The following is a 17915-nucleotide window of genomic DNA, read 5'->3' on the forward strand; positions in this document are numbered from 1 at the left end:
TGCCCAAGGCCATTGTTGAAAGAAGTGGGTAGTCGTGTCAACCATAACAGTAGCTGAACTGGGTGCACTGACCTGCTAGAACTGGAAGCATCCGGTATGAAAGCTTTTGAAGCAGATTTACTAGCATCCCACCATCAATGTGCAAGATAACCCCTTTTCTCTGCGTCCTCACCAGAGTCTTGTTATCTTGCTGTTTTTTAAGAAAGCTATTTTAATAGGCATGTGGATGTCTCAAAGTGATTTTTTTTTTTTGGTTCTTTTTTTTCGGAGCTGGGGACCGAACCCAGGGCCTTGCGCTTCCTAGGTAAGCGCTCTACCACTGAGCTAAATCCCCAGCCCCTTCTCAAAGTGATTTTAATTGGCATTTTCTTGGTGCCCAATGATGCTAAATATCTTTCATGATTTCTTTGCCATACCTAATTGCTTCTTTGGTGAATCTCTGTATCTTCTCTATTTTCGTTTGTTATGCGAATCTTGAGAGTTTATGTATTACAAATTCTTTGTGCAATATTTGGTATCCAAATGGCAGTGGAATAACAACTAAGGACAAACTTGCTGTAAAACGCAAACCTTATATAAAAATTAACCCCAAAGGATTGTAGATTTTTTTTTTTTGGTTCTTTTTTTTCAGAGCTGGGGACCGAACCCAGGGCCTTGTGCTTCCTAGGCAAGCGCTCTACCACTGAGCTAAATCCCCAGCCCCTGTAGATTTAATTGTAAAGCAGAACTAATAAGACTTAGAAAATGGTGCAAAGTGAGCAGAATTAAATCTAGAAATCTTTTCCTACTGAGAAAATTCTGGAAACATTTTAAGTGAGTCGAATGAGATCGGGTGTGTGTGTGTGTGTGTGTGTGTGTTCATGTGTATGTGTTCAGGTGTATGTGTGTGTGTTCATGTGTGTGTGTTCATATGTGTGTTCGTGTGTATGTGTGTGTTCATGTGTGTGTTCATGTGTATGTCTTCATATGTATGTATGTGTTCGAGTGTGTTCATGTGTATGTGTGTGTTCATGTGTATGTGTGTGTTCATGTGTGTGTGCCTTCATTTGTATGTATGTGTGTGTTCGTGTGTATGTATGTTCATGTGTGTGTGTGTACATTAACCTAGGCAGGTATAGGTAGCCAGAGGGAGGCATCAGGTGTCTTCTTCAATTGCACTAACTTCTTATTTATTCTAAATGTTAAATTATTTTGTGGGTGTTTTGCTTGCATATGTGTGTGTATACCATGTATATGCAGGACCCCTGAAGCCAGAAGGGGGTGTCAGATCCCTTGGGACTGGAGTTTACAGATGGTTGTGAAGACGATTTGGGTGCTAGGATTGAACCTGGCTCCCCTAGAGGAGCAAGTGTTCTAAGTAGGGTGTTTATTGCCGCGACAAAGCACCATGACCAAAGAACAAGTTGGGAGGAAAGGGTTTGTTCAGCTCACACTTCCACTTTGCTGTTCATCACCAAAGGAAGTCAGAGCAGGAACTCAAACAGGGCAGGAACCTGGAAGCAGGAGCTGATGCCGAGGCCATGGAGGGGTGCTGCTTACTGGGTTGCTTCCTATGGCTCGCTCAGCCTGCTCTCTTATAGAAGTCAGGACTACCAGCCTAGGGATAGCAGCACCACCATGGACTGGGCCCTCCCCACTGATCACTAATTAAGACAATGCCTTATGGCTGGATCTCATGGAGGCATTTCCTCAGCCAAGGCTCCTTCCTCTTTGATGATTCTAGCTTGTGTCAAATTGACACACAAAACTAGCCAGCACAGCAACCTTCACCATAGCCTCCCACTATCTTATTAAAGTTGTTTTTACACACACACACAGACACACACACACACACACACACACACACAAATGTTTTCCCTGCATGTATGTATGTACGTGTACCACATGAGAGCTAGCAAAAGTAGGGCAGGGTGTCAGATCCCCTAACCTGGAGTTGTGAGCCACTATGTGGAAACCTGGGTCATCTGAAGAGCAACAAGTGTTCTCTCTCTCTCTCTCTCTCTCTCTCTCTCTCTCTCTCTCTCTGTGCAACAAGTGCTCTTAATTGCTGAGCTATCAACTCCTCAATCCCTCCAGCTTGTTGTTTGATACAGGGCTTCTCAGTGAACCTGAAGTTCACCATTTCAATTAGACTGGCTGGCTAGTGAGCCCTTAGAATCTGCTACTCCCGCCCCCGGAGCTGGAGTTATGGACATGTGCTCTTTCTGCAGGTGGTGGGCTCAAACTTCTGGCCTTAGTGATACTGTGTTTGCAGTGAGGATACTAGAAACTACAAATTATCATTGAAAGACCTGCAAAGCTTAGGAAGCAAACAGCTGGCTTTCCTCCCCCATCTGTTGACTCATCCCTTGTCTTGTGTTTGGAGAACAGGGCAAAATAAACACAGGAATGCACACTGATCCACCTCCACCGGGGCTGGTGTGGGATGGAACACAGATTGAAGAGCAAGCAGGACTCTGCAAATCTCAAAGCCCAGTGTCTGATGTCTCTCTCTGTGTATTTCTTCTGCATAGTGTTTCTTTCAAACCTTCTCTGCTGGCTACTTTTGTGTTAATTTGACACAAGCTAGAGTTATCTGAAAGGAGGGAACCTCAATTGAGGAAATGCCTCCATTAGATCCGGCTGTAAGCCATTGTCTTAATTAGTGATCAGTGGGAGAGGGCCCAGCCCATTGTGGGTGGGGCCATCCATGGGCTGGTGGTCCTGGAGGGTTCTGTAAGAAAGCAGGCTGCGCAAGCCATGAAAGCAAGCCAGTAAGTAGCATCCCTCCATGGTGTCTGCATCAGCTCCTACCTCCAGGTCCCTGCCCTGTTTGAGATCCTGCCCTGACTTCCTTTGAAGATGGAGAGCAATGTGGAATTTAAATAAACCCTTTCCTCCCTGTCTTAGTCAGGGTTTCTATTCCTGTACAAACATCATGACCATTCCACTTCCACATTGCTGTTCATCACCAAAGGAAGTCAGGACTGGAACTCAAGCAGGTCAGGAAGCAGGAGCTGATGCAGAGGCCATGGAGGGATGTTACTTACTGGATTGCTTCCCCTGGCTTGCTCAACTTGCTTTCTTACAGAACCCAGGACTACCAGCCCAGGGATGGCACCACCCACAATGTGTCCTCCCACCCTTGATCACTAATTGAGAAAATGCCTTACGGCTGGGTCTCATGAAGGCTTTCCTCATGGAGGCTCCTTTCTCTGTGATAACTCCAGCTTGTGTCAAGTTGACACACAAAACCGACCAGTACCCTCCCCAAGTTTCTTTGGCCATGGTGTTTCATAAGAGCAATAGAAACTCTTAATGAAAACACCTTCCTTATGGTAGTTCTTCTTGGTGTATTGCACACAATTTTAATCTCATTTACTGTCTTTTTTTTTTTTTTTTTTTTTTTCCGGAGCTGGGGACCGAACCCAGGGCCTTGCGCTTCCTAGGTAAGCGCTCTACCACTGAGCTAAATCCCCAGCCCCTCATTTACTGTCTTTTAATTTTAAAGATTTCATTTTGAATTTGTGTGTGACATAGCCAGAAACCAAAAGGTGGGGCTACTCAACGTTGGACTTTCAGCCTCCAAAACAGTCGGTGAAACCAAACATCTTTTCTTCCAGTCTCAGGCATTTTGATCTAGCTACACAGAATGGACTAAGACAGTTGGATGATGGGAGTGGCTATAAATAAAGTCAGGTGATGCCCCTGAAGACAATCTTAAGCCAACTGGGGAAGGGAGTGACAAATGCATAAAGGCTCTGGTGTCTTTTATCTTCAAGTAGATGAACCTGGCATGTTTATCTAATGCTTCTCAAAGTGAACCCTCTCCCACCCACTGTGCCTCACCTCTCAATCACTTCCTGTGTCATCTTCACTGTTGTCCACGTTGGAGGTTTTGCATTCCAGGGAGCCTAAAAGAAACCAGGATCCCCTCCTTTATGTGTTAGCCAGAACAAGCGATTTCCTTCTTCAAGCTCGTGTGTGTGTGTGTGTGTGTGTGTGTGTGTGTGTGTGTGTGTGTCGAAGATAGGAGTTCCAGCTTTTTCCAAGCTTTACACTTAATTCTGTAATATACCTTATAGATAGATAGAACTCATCCATTGGGCAGAATACCTGTGAAGGAAACTCCAGTCTCTGAGGCTGTTTGGAAATCCATTTGGTAGTGACCATTTCCTCCTCAAACAGTAGATGAGACAAGAAAGTCAGTCAAGAGAACAAGACGGGAAGTTTTAAAACGAATCACACAAGTGTGGTTTCTAAACAGGAACTCCTAGGACTCTCCTAACAAGGCAGGGCTGCATGCTGTCACCAGAGGGCAGCAGAGTACAGGGACTCTAGGCAGGCTGAGGGTTTTGCTACAAGTTGCTTATTGTTCTGGGTACAAGAAGAAAGGAGACGAAAGGATACAAAGTTCAAAGCATAGATCAGAGTCCAGAGCTAAAATTAGGGCAGAATAAATGGGGATAGGTCTACCTGCCGTCCAGAAAACACCCAAAGAACCAAAAGTCTGGGGAGTGCTAACACCTGGCTGGGGCTAGGTGTTCACAGCGAATCAGGCAAGGACAATTGCTAGATCAATAAGAGACAACTTGTGTATTTGCTTTGCTCTGATCAGAATTTAAAGTTCTTTTGAGCACGCTTTCTTGAATTTCTGCTGAGGTTGGATAGATGCTTTTGTCCTTGGCTACCCCCTGTAGCTGGGATTTGCTACTTGGTGGGTTCTTTTTCCTTCCACCCTTCCCCACCCCATTTAGTCCAGTTTCAACCCCCTAACACTAGATAGGACAGAAAAAAAAAGGATAGAGGAGGGAAAGGGAGCAACGTTATTGTTAGACTACTTCCTGCTGCTTGGGGGGGGGGATATCACGGTCCTGGGGAGCAAGTTTGGTCTTCAGGGTATTTCTTCTTGTTCTTGTTTCTTCTTTGCACAGGACTACCCTCCCCCCAAAATAACCAACAGCACACTTTTGGGGCCCTAGCATTTATATACTCTCTGAAGAGTCCCCAGAATTCCCAGAGTCACACAGTCACCGAAACTATCTGCTACTATCAAAATGGAGCCCCTGCTAGAGCGAGAGGCAAATCATGTCAGCTGCTGTGGATGAGCCGAAGCAGTCCCATACCCCACATCTGGAATTACAATGGAAACATATTTTTTTCTTTTTTAAAAAAAAGATTTATTCATTTATTATATATAAGTACACTGTAGCTGTCTTCAGATACACCAGAAGAGGGCACCGGATCTCTTTACAGATGGTTGTGAGCCACCATGTGGTTGCTGGGAATTGAACTCAGGACCTCTGGAAGAGTAGTCGGGTGCTCTTAACCGCTGAGCCATCTCTCCAGCCCGGAAACATTTTTGACTGGTTACAGTGCATGTTTATATCTGTTTTAACCTCCCATCATCGTGCTCAGAGAACATCCCAGAAGAGGAGGCATAAAGAATGGGGAATGCTGTAAGATGTTGTCTTTGGGGCATATGTTCTTTGCAATCACGACCTCACAGCAGCTGTGGCCACCTGTATAGGACTACACAAGATCAAGTTAGCCAAAATTCCAGCATAGATGAGGGAGATGACTGCCAAGGTAAAGTTTATACTGAGGAACTGTGGGCAGTGGATAGTTGTTGAGGGACGGGGAATTTTTTGGTCTTTCATTTTTTTTAAATTTTTAACATTTATTTATTTATTATGTATACATCATACAGCTTTCTGCCTGCATGTATGTACCTGCAGGCCAGAAGAGGGCACCAGACCTGATTATAGATGGTTGTGAGCCACCATGTGGTTGCTGGGAATTGAACTCAGGACCTCTGGAAGAGCAGACAGTGCTCTTAACCACTGAGCCATCTCTCCAGCCCTGGTCTTTCATTTTTGATTGTTGTCTGAGATGGGGTTTCTCTGTGTAGCTCTTGCTGTCCTGGGACTTACTTTGTAGACTAGGAAGGCATTAAACTCAAACATCCACCTGCTTCTGCCTCTGCTGGGTTAAAGGCGTGCACCATGACACCCAGCCTGTCAGCTTTTTATTATCCGTTCCCCAGCAACCGGGTACAACTTGCTTGGTGTGATAACATCTTCCTCCTTCTAGACCCTCCTTCCCAATCATAACGGAGTCCAGTCACCATCAACAAACACCAATGAGTCTTTGTTGGTTTCTTCTCAATGTTTTATTTTTCAAAATATACAATTTATTTACATCTTTATTTCACAACTGCAGTTTTGTATATTTATCCCAAAATCTCTAGATAGCTTCACCGTAAACAGTACAAATCATAGACTGGTCACACTGCCTCTCTTTAGTCTTTGCACCCATTGGGTTTTTGACAAGTTTCAAGTAGTAATCGCTTGTGGGTAAGAAAGGAACAAAAAGGAAGGCAAGATGATTTTTCTTTTTTTTTTACATAAGCTCAATACATAGGATTAGAAAGGACCATCTGACCAGCTACTTCATTTGGGGCCAGATTAAGAATATTTATGTAGTTTATAAATAAGACTCGGGAGCAGTGAGGGCTGTGGTTATGAGGAAGAACGGTCTAGGAGGAGGGGAGGGTAATAAGGCACCACATAAAAGCCCCTTCTTGGCTTCAGGAGGCACTGCTGGGAGGGTCCTGAGTGGGGCAGATTTCTACCTGTGCAGGTGGAGGTCAATATGGCCGGGGCTAGGGTGGGGCCCTTACCAACACAGACTTCTCCAGCCTCTGTTGGGGAGCAGTTTTGTGGTTTGGGGGAGAGGGGAGACAGAGAAAGCCTCTGTTGATTCCCAAAGACAAGGGCCAGGGCTCCTGTCAGCCTTGTAGAGGATGCCACCCACCGCCATGCTCTGCCCAGGTAGATGAATGCTGGATTACTTCCGCTGAGGCAGCTGACAGTATAGCTGGTATCTGGGGTTGGCAAGGCCCAGAATGGCTGTCCTGGGGTCTGGGAATGGCCTGTGGGAGGCATCATTCTGCCTCTTCTTGGAAAAGCCCTTCATTTACTTCTGAACCATCAAACTCTTTCAAGAAAGGGCAGGAGAGTACGACGTGGCCACAGGCCTGCACGCCATGCTTCTGCTGTGACACTGGTCCCTCTGCTGCATCGGAGAAGCTCCCCGGGAGCCCAGGGTTCTAAGGCACAGGTGGGGTCAGTTTCCTTCATGCCCCTTGGGACCATTATCTGGACCCTAAAATAGCACTGAGGGCTGAAGTGTAGGCAGGAACGCCAATGGGGAGGTCATCATTCTTTGGGAATGAGCCAGTCCTCAAGGGCCACTTGGCTATCCAGAGGATGCTATCCTCACACAGTAAGCCAGAAGGGAGGTCCTGCTTTCAGGTCTCCACCAAGCCCCAGGGCTAGACAGAGCCCATCCTGCCTGGCCAACCTGACTTCAGCAGGTCCGGGTGGAGGTGGGGGTAGGACAGGAGTAGGGGCTGGGGATGGACCGAGGGCAGAACAGAGGGTCTAGGGGTTGTCACTGCATCTTCGGGTCGGCTTCCTCTGGAATGAGGGTGTGGAAAAAGTAATCCCACAGTTTAGTGCTGATGCCGAACCCTGCAGAGGGAGACAAATAGGGCAGAAGATGAGCTGCTGGCAGAGGAGAAGAAAGAAATTTACTTAAGACTTAACACCAGGGACCAAGGACCAAACACCTCTCTCCGTTTGTCCTGTTTCTGGGTTGCCTGGCCCTACCCGTGTTCCCAGGTTACCCCCCCCCTCCAGCTTCCCTCTGTCCCCTGCTGGGACAAGTCCCTCCCTTCCTCAAGGAGCTGTTCCTGGAAAGCTGGCTTCCCAGGCATCAGACACTGCCTTCTTTTCATCTGGTCTCAACTCCAGTGACACCTGCAGAGACCTGTGTCTTGAATTTTATTCTTTGGGTTTTACATGCCAGTATGGTAGCTACAGGAATCACTTGGCTAATGAATCCTGGGAGTGGGGCTAGGATCCTCGGAAGAACTCATTCATTCAATTCAAATTATTTTAAGTTTCAATGTGAACTCAAATATTTGACTCAGTTACTGGATAACTCAGAAGTATGTTTGAAGCAACTTATATTGGTGAAGTCTGTATTATTATTGTTATTATTATTATTATTATTATTGTTGTTGTTGTTGTATTGGTGGTTTTCCTCCATATATGTCTGTGTGGGGGCATCAGATCCCCTGGAACTGGAATCACAGACAATTGTGAATTGCCAGGTTGGTGTTGGGAATTGAACTTGGGTCCTCTGGAAGAGGAGCAGTGCTTTTAACCACTGGACCATCTCTCCAGCCCCCATGAATCTGTCTTTTTAATTACAGATTTTTATAGATCAAGTATTTCTGATGAAAATTTAGCATATGAATTGAGATGTGTTCTCAGTACAAAATAGACAGTATACAAGAATGTATGCTAACTTATGTCTTTATGTTAATTACAAGATCGTGATACTTGGGTTATGCTAGTTAAATATATGGTAAATTTTCTCCTTTTTCTTTTTTCTGTTTGGTTTGAGACAGAGTCTCACTATATAGATCTGGTTAGCCTAGAACTCTCTATGTAAACCAGGCTGGCCTGGAACTCACAGAGATCTTCCTGCATTAGCTTCCAGAGTGCTGGGTTTAAAGTCGCACCACCGCCACCACCCAGCCCAATGCTTTCTTGCTTTCTTTTCCTTATGACACTCACCACTGTCCGAGATAATCTGTCATGTATTGGTTCCTTGCTTGCCCCTCTCTGTATAGCTGACTACACAAATGAGCCCTTCTGTACATGCCATTCCCTGAACGGAGCCTGGCTCTTAGTTGAGGCTGAATCTGCCAAATATGTCAATAAACAAAAATCAAGGCCGGGAGGCCCAGCCTTACCTGATTTCTGGTATTCGAAGTGATGCTTGACATGGTGGGCCTTCATGTTGTACAGATAGGAGCCCTTGTGAGGTGAGCCAAAGTGCAGGTAGTAATGGGTCATGTCATAGAGGACATAGCCCAGAAGACCCCCAGCAAAGAGGATGCCTGCCACGGCCTCAGGCAGAATGAGCCGCAGGAACACATAGAAGAAGGCCACCACTACAGAGGCTGGCACTGGGGGGAAGACCAGACGGGAGCCATCAAAGGGTGCCTGTTGGCAGAGAGGTGTGGGTGTCAGAGGCAGCCCAAGGCTGGTGGCCTATTGTGGCAATGACGTGTCAAAGTGGTGATACTTCTTATAAAGAACAGGGAGTGACCTGTCCTGCCAAGGCTTGGCAAATTTGCTTCCTTTGAGACACGTAGGTCAACACACCTGAAAGACCCAGATAAAGTGTACCATTTCTTATGTCATAGCCGTGATGGGACCTGGCAAGCTTCCCAAGAGCATGCCATCTCCTAAGATCACTGGGGTTCTGGGACTCGTTAGCTACTAAAGGAGCCCAAACGCCCAAATACCAAGCCCTTTGCTACAGGGGCTTTTGGGAGACTGAGGCCTGATGCTGTGTGGGAGAGGCGTACATCAGCAGCCTGCGGTTAGCACAGATTGTGGTGAGAGGTTCCTAGCAGTTGAACATGATGCTTCCCCCATCCCATTCCTCAACCGGAGGCTTCTTTGTCGAAGAGGGTTTACAGGGAGCCAGAGGGCCGGCTACTCGGTTACTCAAGGTCCCCAAACTTCAGTTTCCCCTGTGAAATGGGCACACAGGAATGCCATCTTCAGAAGATAGCTTTACCAGCATGAGGGATTTTGTCTGTTTTGTTCACTGAAGTCTGGTTCAATACCCTGAGTGTTCCAAGAACGTTGCCGGGTGAGTGAGTGAACGAGTTGTGAACTTTAAAGATGATGACGGATCTGGGTGATGCAGGTGTGCACAACACTAGAGCATGTGCACCCCTGACACACTTCGTCCCTACCTGGATCAGAGTGTCCAACCCAGACACTCCTCTGATAAATCTCAAACATTCTTGGTTTCCATCACTTCCAGCCCAAAGCTGGACTCTCGGGAAGGCTCCTGGGAACTGGTGATAGCCTCGGGGCTTTGAGGCTATCCGGCTGCACTTGTTGGGGCCTGGGGTGGGACCCGTGTGGCTCACCTTGTGGTGCTGTCCGTGCATGACAAAATGCAGCATGATGAGGTAATGGCTGTTGCTGGGGGGCTTCATGTGGAACAGGAAGCGGTGGATGAGGTACTCCACAAGAGTCCAGATAAGCATGCCCAACACGAAGAGGCCTATGAACACCGACTCTGGCACCACAAGTGAATAATCTGCAGGGGAGAGAGGTGGTCAGGGTCGATGAATGGGTGCATGCACACCTGTGCCTGGTGGCTCCAGAGTCCAAGGCTACCTTTGGTGCCTAGTAGCTGTGGCAGGCCCCACCAAAAAAGCCCTATGGTAAGGTGGGAAGAAGGCCGTGAGGATCTGTAGAGGGCTTGGGAAGGGTTCTTTACTAGAGAGATAGTTATTGGTCAGAGAGCCAACGTTTTCCAGTGGGGACTGCAGGAGGCACAGCTCTGGCTGAATGCCAGATCTCTACCTACAAGGGTGACTCAGTGGCACAGGGGAAGGAAAGGAGACCATCTTGAAAGAGTCGCCACAGGCAGCAGTCGCTGATGGATGTAGGGTCACATGGGCAGGAAGGACAGGAAAACCTAAATGCAGACATGTCAATAGACTTGATACCACAGTGTCTGAGGGGAAAGATGAGCTTGAATGGATGTGGAGAGGATATACAAGTGTCTTCAGGGCTGAAGTCCTCAAGATCCAGCCCTCTGATGACATCCTGCAGCTCTTCTGGCTCTGGTCCTTGATCTCTAGGAGACTTCAACTCTAGCCCTTTCTGCTCTTGTCTAAGGCTCCCTCACGTCTGCCTCACCTTCTTGGCTTACCCTTTGTGACGGTTAGTTTTCACTGTCCACTGACTGGATTAAACATCTCCATGGAAACACACCTCTGTGTGCTTCTGTGAGGGTGTTTCCAGAAACATTTATACTGCGCGGGGAAGAGCTATCCTGAGTGTGTACCATGCAGTCTCCTGGACGGGAGTGAAGAGAAGTGAGGTGAGCAGCTCTCATCTCTCCTGACTGTGGGAATGAATGACCAGAGGATCCACGCCCCTGCTCCAAGACCTCCCAGCCTTGATGTGCTAGCCTCAAACTTGGAGCCAACCCAATCCTTCCCTTTAAATAGCTCTTGTCAGGCGTTGTGTCAGAGCAATTAGGAAATTAATTATACATCCCTCTTCCTCACTACTGATTTAGCTACATATTCTCTCTCTCTCTCTTTCTCTCTCTCTTCTTTCTGTCTCTGTCTCTGTCTGTCTCTCTCTTAAAATACCCTTCTTATAGATATAATAAGATATAATCTTTTTTTTTCTTTTTTCTTTTTTTCGGAGCTGGGGACCGAACCCAGGGCCTTGCGCTTTCTAGGCAAGCGCTCTACCACTGAGCTAAATCCCCAACCCCATAAGATATAATCTTAAGGGACTCTGCTCTTCCAGAGGTCCTGAGTTCAATTCCCAGTACACACATGGTGGCTCAGAACCATGTATAATGGGATCTGATGCCCTCTTCTGGTGCGTCTGAGGGTAACTACAGTGTACTCGCATACATTAAATAAATAAATCATTATATATAATCTTAAGCAAACATAGTGGTGCACACCTGTAATTCCAATAACTGGGGCGCTGAGGCAGAAGGATCATTAGTTTAAAACCAATTTGGGCTTCACAACAAGAGCCTGTCTCAAAAAATATCCTCGTAGCACACATCTCACCCATAAAGAGATAGTTCAGCGGGTTTTCCGTTGTTTGTTTGTTTGTTTGTTTGTTTGTTTTTAAGCAGATTTTGAGTTGTGTGCCACCACCAGTCAAGTGATGGGATGATGTCTCCTCTCAGGCTTCTACTGTGGAAACTACTGAACCTTGGATTGAAGCCTTCACCCTCCAAACTCTCACAGACTGGTAACCCCCAGATCTGCACTTCCACCCCACCTCTGGTCGGACGCTTGTCACTGTGTATCTCCACATGTTGTACACAGGACCCCAGAACTAACCCTTCCCAAATGAAGCTGACTATCTTCCTCTTTCTTTGGCCCTCACCCCTCCAGGCTAGTCACTGGGGTGTCCTCCTCTGGGGATACCCACACGTTACCAAAGCCTTAAGTTATCGTCCTCCCTACTTCCAGCAGTGACCAGGACCTGCCACCCCACCCACTTTGGATCTTCTTGGCAGAGTGAAAGAAGCCACAGGCAGGGGCCACAGAGTGCCTGCTTCCATTTATGTGGAAGTCCAGACCAAGTACATTCGTGGACACAGAAAGAGTGATGGCTACTATGGGGAGGAGGGTGGAGAATAGGGAGCAACTGAGTTTCCTTCTGAGGCGTTAGGATAGTTGGAACTAGATAGAGGTAGTGCCTGAACTGAAGGCTACTGAGCTGTTCAAATTAAAGCAGTCTCACGATATGTGAATCTCAACTCCATTGGCATTTGTCTGTTTCCTTATTTATTATCGAGATAGTCTCCGTATAAACATATGGCTTGTGGGGGAAGAGTATATCATTGTTTTTCCTGACAGCCTCTTCAGTGCTAAAATTACAGTCATGCACCACCATGCCCAATCCGTAATTTAAATCTATCTGTCTACCCACTCATCCAGCTTAGTTCACTAATTTTCTTTCTAGATATTTATTGTGTGTGTGTGTGTGTGTGTGTGTGTGCATACAAGAAAACCAGAGGTGTCTGATCTCTTGAAGCTAGATATTTATTTTGTGTGTGTGTGTGTGTGTGTGTGTGTGTGTGTGTGTGTGTGTGTGTCTGATCTCTTGGAGCTAGAATTACAGAAGGGTCATCAGCTGCCTGACATGGGTGCTGGGACCGACCTCAAGTCCCCTGCTAGAGCAAGATACACTCTTGGTCCACTGTGCCATCTCTTCAACCCTACGTCACAGTTCTGTTTTTTTGTGTTTTTTTTTTTTTTTCGGAGCTGGGGACCGAACCCAGGGCCTTGCGGTTGCTAGGCAAGCGCTCTACCACTGAGCCAAATCCCCAACCCCGACAGTTCTGAATCCCACTACCTTACCACCTATTGGCTCTCAGGGCAGAGTCAGACCTCCACTCCTGCGTCTATACCTTGGTAAGTCATTCTGTGATAACTCATAGCCTTTAACCAAAGTCTAGTCCCCCAAACACAACATTCCATGTCCCTCAAGTCCTGTCGTGCCACCCGTATGGAGACCAAATCAAAGCACTAGTGATCCCTTAGATGTGCCATATCATTTTCTCCCGCACACCCGATTTTGCTGATGCTCTCTTCCCTGGTGTGCCCTTGCCTGTTTTATTCCCTGGGGATCAGCCCACATGGCCCATGCAGATGTCTTCACCCACTTCCGGCTGGCTTGTGCATCCTGCTCTGCTCTTGGGTACCACTCTCAAGCACTAGGTATTGTAATGCCATTTGGAACTTTGCCCCCAAAGTGGTGATAAGTTTTGTTTTGTTTTTTTTTTTTATGAGTGAGTTCTTCTCTATGTGTCCAGTGCTTAACACAGCAGCTTCACAGAGACTTGTCAGGAGAGAAAGGGGGTAGAGAAAGATCACGGTAGGTTTGTGTCTGGATGAACTTTGATCTGGGCCACACTATGAGCAGACCGGGCTCAGAGGGAGACAGCATTGAGAGGTCCCTCTGAAGGACCCAGTTGTCTGTACACTGTAGGTATGCCCAGACCCAGCGGCCAGAGGGTGGTTGAGGGGGGGAGAACGCCTGGGTAGATGGGAAGCAGGATTGACCACCAGCCTTTTCCTAGGGTCCGGCTGTTCTTAGTTACTTTAGTGGCCCCAAATGGCTCCAAGTGAATCCCCGGGTGCTCGGGAATTACCCTTCTCCTGGGAATGGACACGAGATGTGGCTCCCCTAGGTCCCCTAGGTCCCCTCCTCTCTGAAGCTTGTGTCTCCCTTGAGCTTGTAGTATTTCCTGATACTCTAGCCTCTCTTTATTTCTTTGAAGATGTCATTTGTCCAGCAGCTGCAATGGGACCCCACTGAGTGTTCCTTTACCTTGCTTTGAGAGTTCTTATTTGCCCTGCCTGTGACTTGTGCCTTGCAAGGCTGAGGAATGCACGTGGCCGTGCGTCTCTCACACCACTGCTGCTGGCACGGTGGCCCCAGGCTTACTAGCCTGCCACACTGGACCTTTATTACACAGGCACATTTTAGCTGTCTGCAGAGGCCTGTGGTGCCGCAGAGCCCTCAAATCACTGTCCCGGCTGTGCAGAACTGCCCTTTCCCATAGGTCAAGCCTCCACCCGCCTCCTCACCCCAGCATCACCCAGTCTGCCCATCCGGATGGAGCTGGTACTGAGTGGCATCTCTGGAGAAATCCAGCAGAGGGACCTGGGCCAAAGCTTTAGGGTCCCCTTCCCCCTCTGGCCACCAGCCCTGACTGCTCTGCCACTGTTGGTGATTGTTAGGGGAGTGCTGGGCAGACAGTGGGCGATTCAGCGAGCAGGCCTCTGAGTAACAAGCCCTGTGCTGTGCCTGAGCTATTCAGCGTGGGCCGAAAGGGTAACGGTGGTTAGTGGGATGTGCACCGTAACCCTCTGGGCTCTGGGCTGGGTTGTGGGGCCACTTTCCACAGCTTGCTCATCCCCCACCCTGTCTTGGGTGAGGCAGATAAACTGAGGGTCTCAAGGCTGTGAGAGGCCCTTGACTTGCTGCCCTCAGGGGATGTGGGATGAAGAGAAGCCTCTGTGTGTGGAGGAAGGAAACTGTCTGGTGTGTGTCAGGGACAAAACTGTGATCAGGCAAGGGAAAGTAATGCCCCTGAGGTGCCAGGCAGATTAGCTGGCCAGGAGGCATGCACTGTGACTGGAGGCTGAGGTAAACCAAGGTGGCAGAATAGCCGCTCTGAGAAACTCGGTTCTATGTGCTCTTTGGATAATAGCCTATGTCAAACTCTCTCTGTCCTCTACCCCCTAACCAGAGGCTGGGGGATAGCTGGTCTCCACATCCTAGGTCACAGCGACCCCAGTCACTCATTTAACTTTTTCAGGTCATATTTTGTGTCTGTGTGCTCATTTGTGTGTGAGAACACACATGTGTCTACAGGTATGTGGCCAGAGACGGACAACCATGGGTGTTTCTCCTCCTTAAGAGCCATCCACTTGGGGTTGGGGATTTAGCTCAGTGGTAGAGCAGTTGCCTAGCAAGCGCAAGGCCTTGGGTTTGGTCCCCAGCTCTGAAAAAAAGAAAGAAAAGAAAAAAAAAAGAGCCATCCACTTTTTTTCTCACTAGAACTTGAAGGTGAATAATTAGGCTAGACTGGCTGGTCAGTGAACTCCAGGATTCCATGTGTCTCTGTCTCCTGAGCTCTGGGATCACACGTGCTCACCGCCAAGCCTGGCTGTTTATATGGAGTCTGTGATCAAACTCAGGTACCTGTGTTTGTGCGACTAACACTTTACCAACTGTGTTATCTCCACGGTCCCTTCCTCAACTGTACTTTTAATTAATTTTAGAGAAGCCCGGGAGATATTATTCCATGCACATAACCATGTACTATGTGATGTTTTGACACATGTATACATTCCGGAATAACTATGTTCCCTCTGCTTTGAGAGGACAAAACAATAGTGGAGCCCCAGGAAGTACGTGGTCCGGCACAGGCTCCACAGTAAGTAGAAGGGACTGGGTGTCTCCACGGGCTCAGCTTCTGCTGTGAGGCCCTTAGCTCTGAGGACAGTCTGTGGTGCTTGCATATCCTTCTCCCACATTCTCCTCCAATCTGATATGAGCATGGACTTGTCTGACTTCAGCTGTGCCACCTCATATACTGCTTTCATGCCTGTCTGTCTGTCTGCCATCTATTGCCTTTTGAGACAGAGACTTGTTATATAATCCTGGCTAGCCTTGGATATGCTATGGTAGATGAGGCTGGCCTTCAGCTTACAGTAAGTAATTCTTTTGTGTTTGTTCTTGAAGTGTTAGGGTTACAGGAGTGCATCACCATGCCTGGTCCTCACTTAGCCTCTCAATAAGGAATTCTAGGCTGTACATTCTCTGTTATCTGAGTTGAGACAGAATCTCACTGCAGCTCTGGCTGCCCTGGTCTGCTACTGTATATAAGAATAGCCTCCCTGTGTAATGGTACTCCTGCCTCCACCTCCTGGGGCTGTGATGATTGAGCGGGGGTGTCCCCACCACACCTAGCATAGTCTCTGTTCTTAATCTCAGTGAGAAGTTCCCTTCCTGTGTCTCTTTATTGTTGTGACATTTGATGGTGCCATTTTGTTTAGGTTCTGCTAACGTGATGCTCGGTTTTGTATCTATGGGTTGGGGAGGACAACTCGTTTCCATGGTAGGCCCTGCTTTAAAGTGTTGTGACGTGGCTTTCTATGCCCATAGAAACTCAAGATCATGGAGAACATGGTTTCATGCCTCCAGGACCCATGGGAACAAGTCAGGGGGAAGCCAGTTGTAGGGTTACCTCTTGTGAATGATGCAAAAAGCCGGATGTTGTCCTGGGTGAGGGTTCGGTAGTAGGACCAGCTGAGGTACAGCACCAGGGGCACCCAGATGATGGGGACACTATACCTGCAGGAGGGTCATCAGGGTGAGAGAGATATACAGGGAGGGAGGGGGAGACAACACAAAACAGCTTCCTGAAGCATACATTTTAACTATGGAGGGAGGAAGGTACTGTGAAGAGCTGTGGCCAAAAGGGACAATGGTGTGAAGAGCAGAGGAAAAGAGAAGGGAAGCTGTGAGTCCGTCTGCCCCTGTCTCTTGAGATGAATCTTGAGCAGAAAAGAATTATGGGCTGCTATGGCTACTGGCTCTGGGCAGTTATATAGACACTGACCTCTTGTGGCAGGAGGGACTAATTGCAGGGAAAATTGTTTCCATGGGCATTAAAGGCTTCTAATTCTAACCCTTTAAGGAGTTTGGAAATGAGCGGGTGCAGGCACATTGGAAGGATGCTACTCACTAGGAGATAAAAGCATGTGCAGGAATTAATTATGGATATAGCCTGCCCCACCATCCACAGGAATTTACAGATATTCTGTATTATAAGGAGGGACCTAACTGCCGGTATTATCAGAGGAGGGGGTAGCCCGTTTCACACCCTGCATGGTGCTCACCAGACAGTCTTGGAGAAGGCCTCGATGAGGTCTGAGTGGAAGAGGCGAATGGGCCTGGCCACAGGTTGGTGAACCCACTCATCATACTTTTCCCCCAAGTGGCCCACCTGCCACAGGAGAGGTTTCTGCCAGTCCACCAGGTCCTGCGAGAGACAAAGGAAACCTTGGGATTCTGATATCCATTTCTGCATCTGGGTTACAGCATCCTGTTCCTTAGCACCACCCACACAGTGGCTTTGGGAGAGGGAAATCCATACCTAACCGTACTGCCCCTTCCAGCCCCAGGATGTGGCATCCAGATCAGACCAAGCAAGCTTAGGCCAAGAACCATTAATGCTGGCTCCTCCCACTGGAGTTGCTAAGTTGGTATGGTGAGTCTGGAGTTGCCATCAGAGCTCACCTAATGACTCAGACAGTGTCAAGAGTTAGACAGGTTGAAACCTGGTGCTGATGTCTAAGAGCTCATGCTGGACTCCATACATACAGAACCCAGTATATTCTGCATTGCTAGGGCCTACACCATAAACGAAAGAGGCCCTTGCCTGTATCATAAACGAACAGGACCCTTTTCCCTCCAGTGCAGACTTTCTTCTTGACGTTGCCCTGAATAATTCACTCACCCATTCATTGAAGTAATCACTCACTCAATCAGTTGTTTAGCACTTGGTTTTTGTGAGTGTACACATGGGTGTGGCATGTGCTGGGAAGAGTCAACATGCATGTAAGAAACCACCTTTGTTTCACACAGCTTGGTGCTTAGCATGAAGACTCTGGAGTCAATCCTGGGTTCAAATCCTGGCTCTACCCCTCAGTGTGTGACTCTGAGAAAATTATATGAGCTTTCTGGAACCCAGTTCCTTTAGCTACAAAA

General features: G+C 47.7%; 1 protein-coding gene across 1 annotated transcript in view; it reads right to left on the minus strand.

The window, feature by feature from the left end:
• Positions 1-6132: 6132 nt before the first annotated feature.
• Fa2h (fatty acid 2-hydroxylase) overlaps positions 6133-17915 on the minus strand; it is a 51241-nt gene continuing 39458 nt past the window's right edge. The window contains exons 3-7 of the mRNA NM_001135583.1: positions 17045-17187; positions 16390-16496; positions 10004-10176; positions 8807-9059; positions 6133-7514 (exon numbers count right to left, since the gene is read on the minus strand). Of these exons, the coding sequence (NP_001129055.1) occupies positions 7435-7514; positions 8807-9059; positions 10004-10176; positions 16390-16496; positions 17045-17187 (756 nt within the window). The 3' untranslated portion in view covers positions 6133-7434. The remainder of the gene's footprint in view (positions 7515-8806; positions 9060-10003; positions 10177-16389; positions 16497-17044; positions 17188-17915) is intronic.

Source organism: Rattus norvegicus, chromosome 19, assembly GCF_036323735.1.
Source record: "Rattus norvegicus strain BN/NHsdMcwi chromosome 19, GRCr8, whole genome shotgun sequence".
NCBI lineage: Eukaryota > Metazoa > Chordata > Mammalia > Rodentia > Muridae > Rattus > Rattus norvegicus.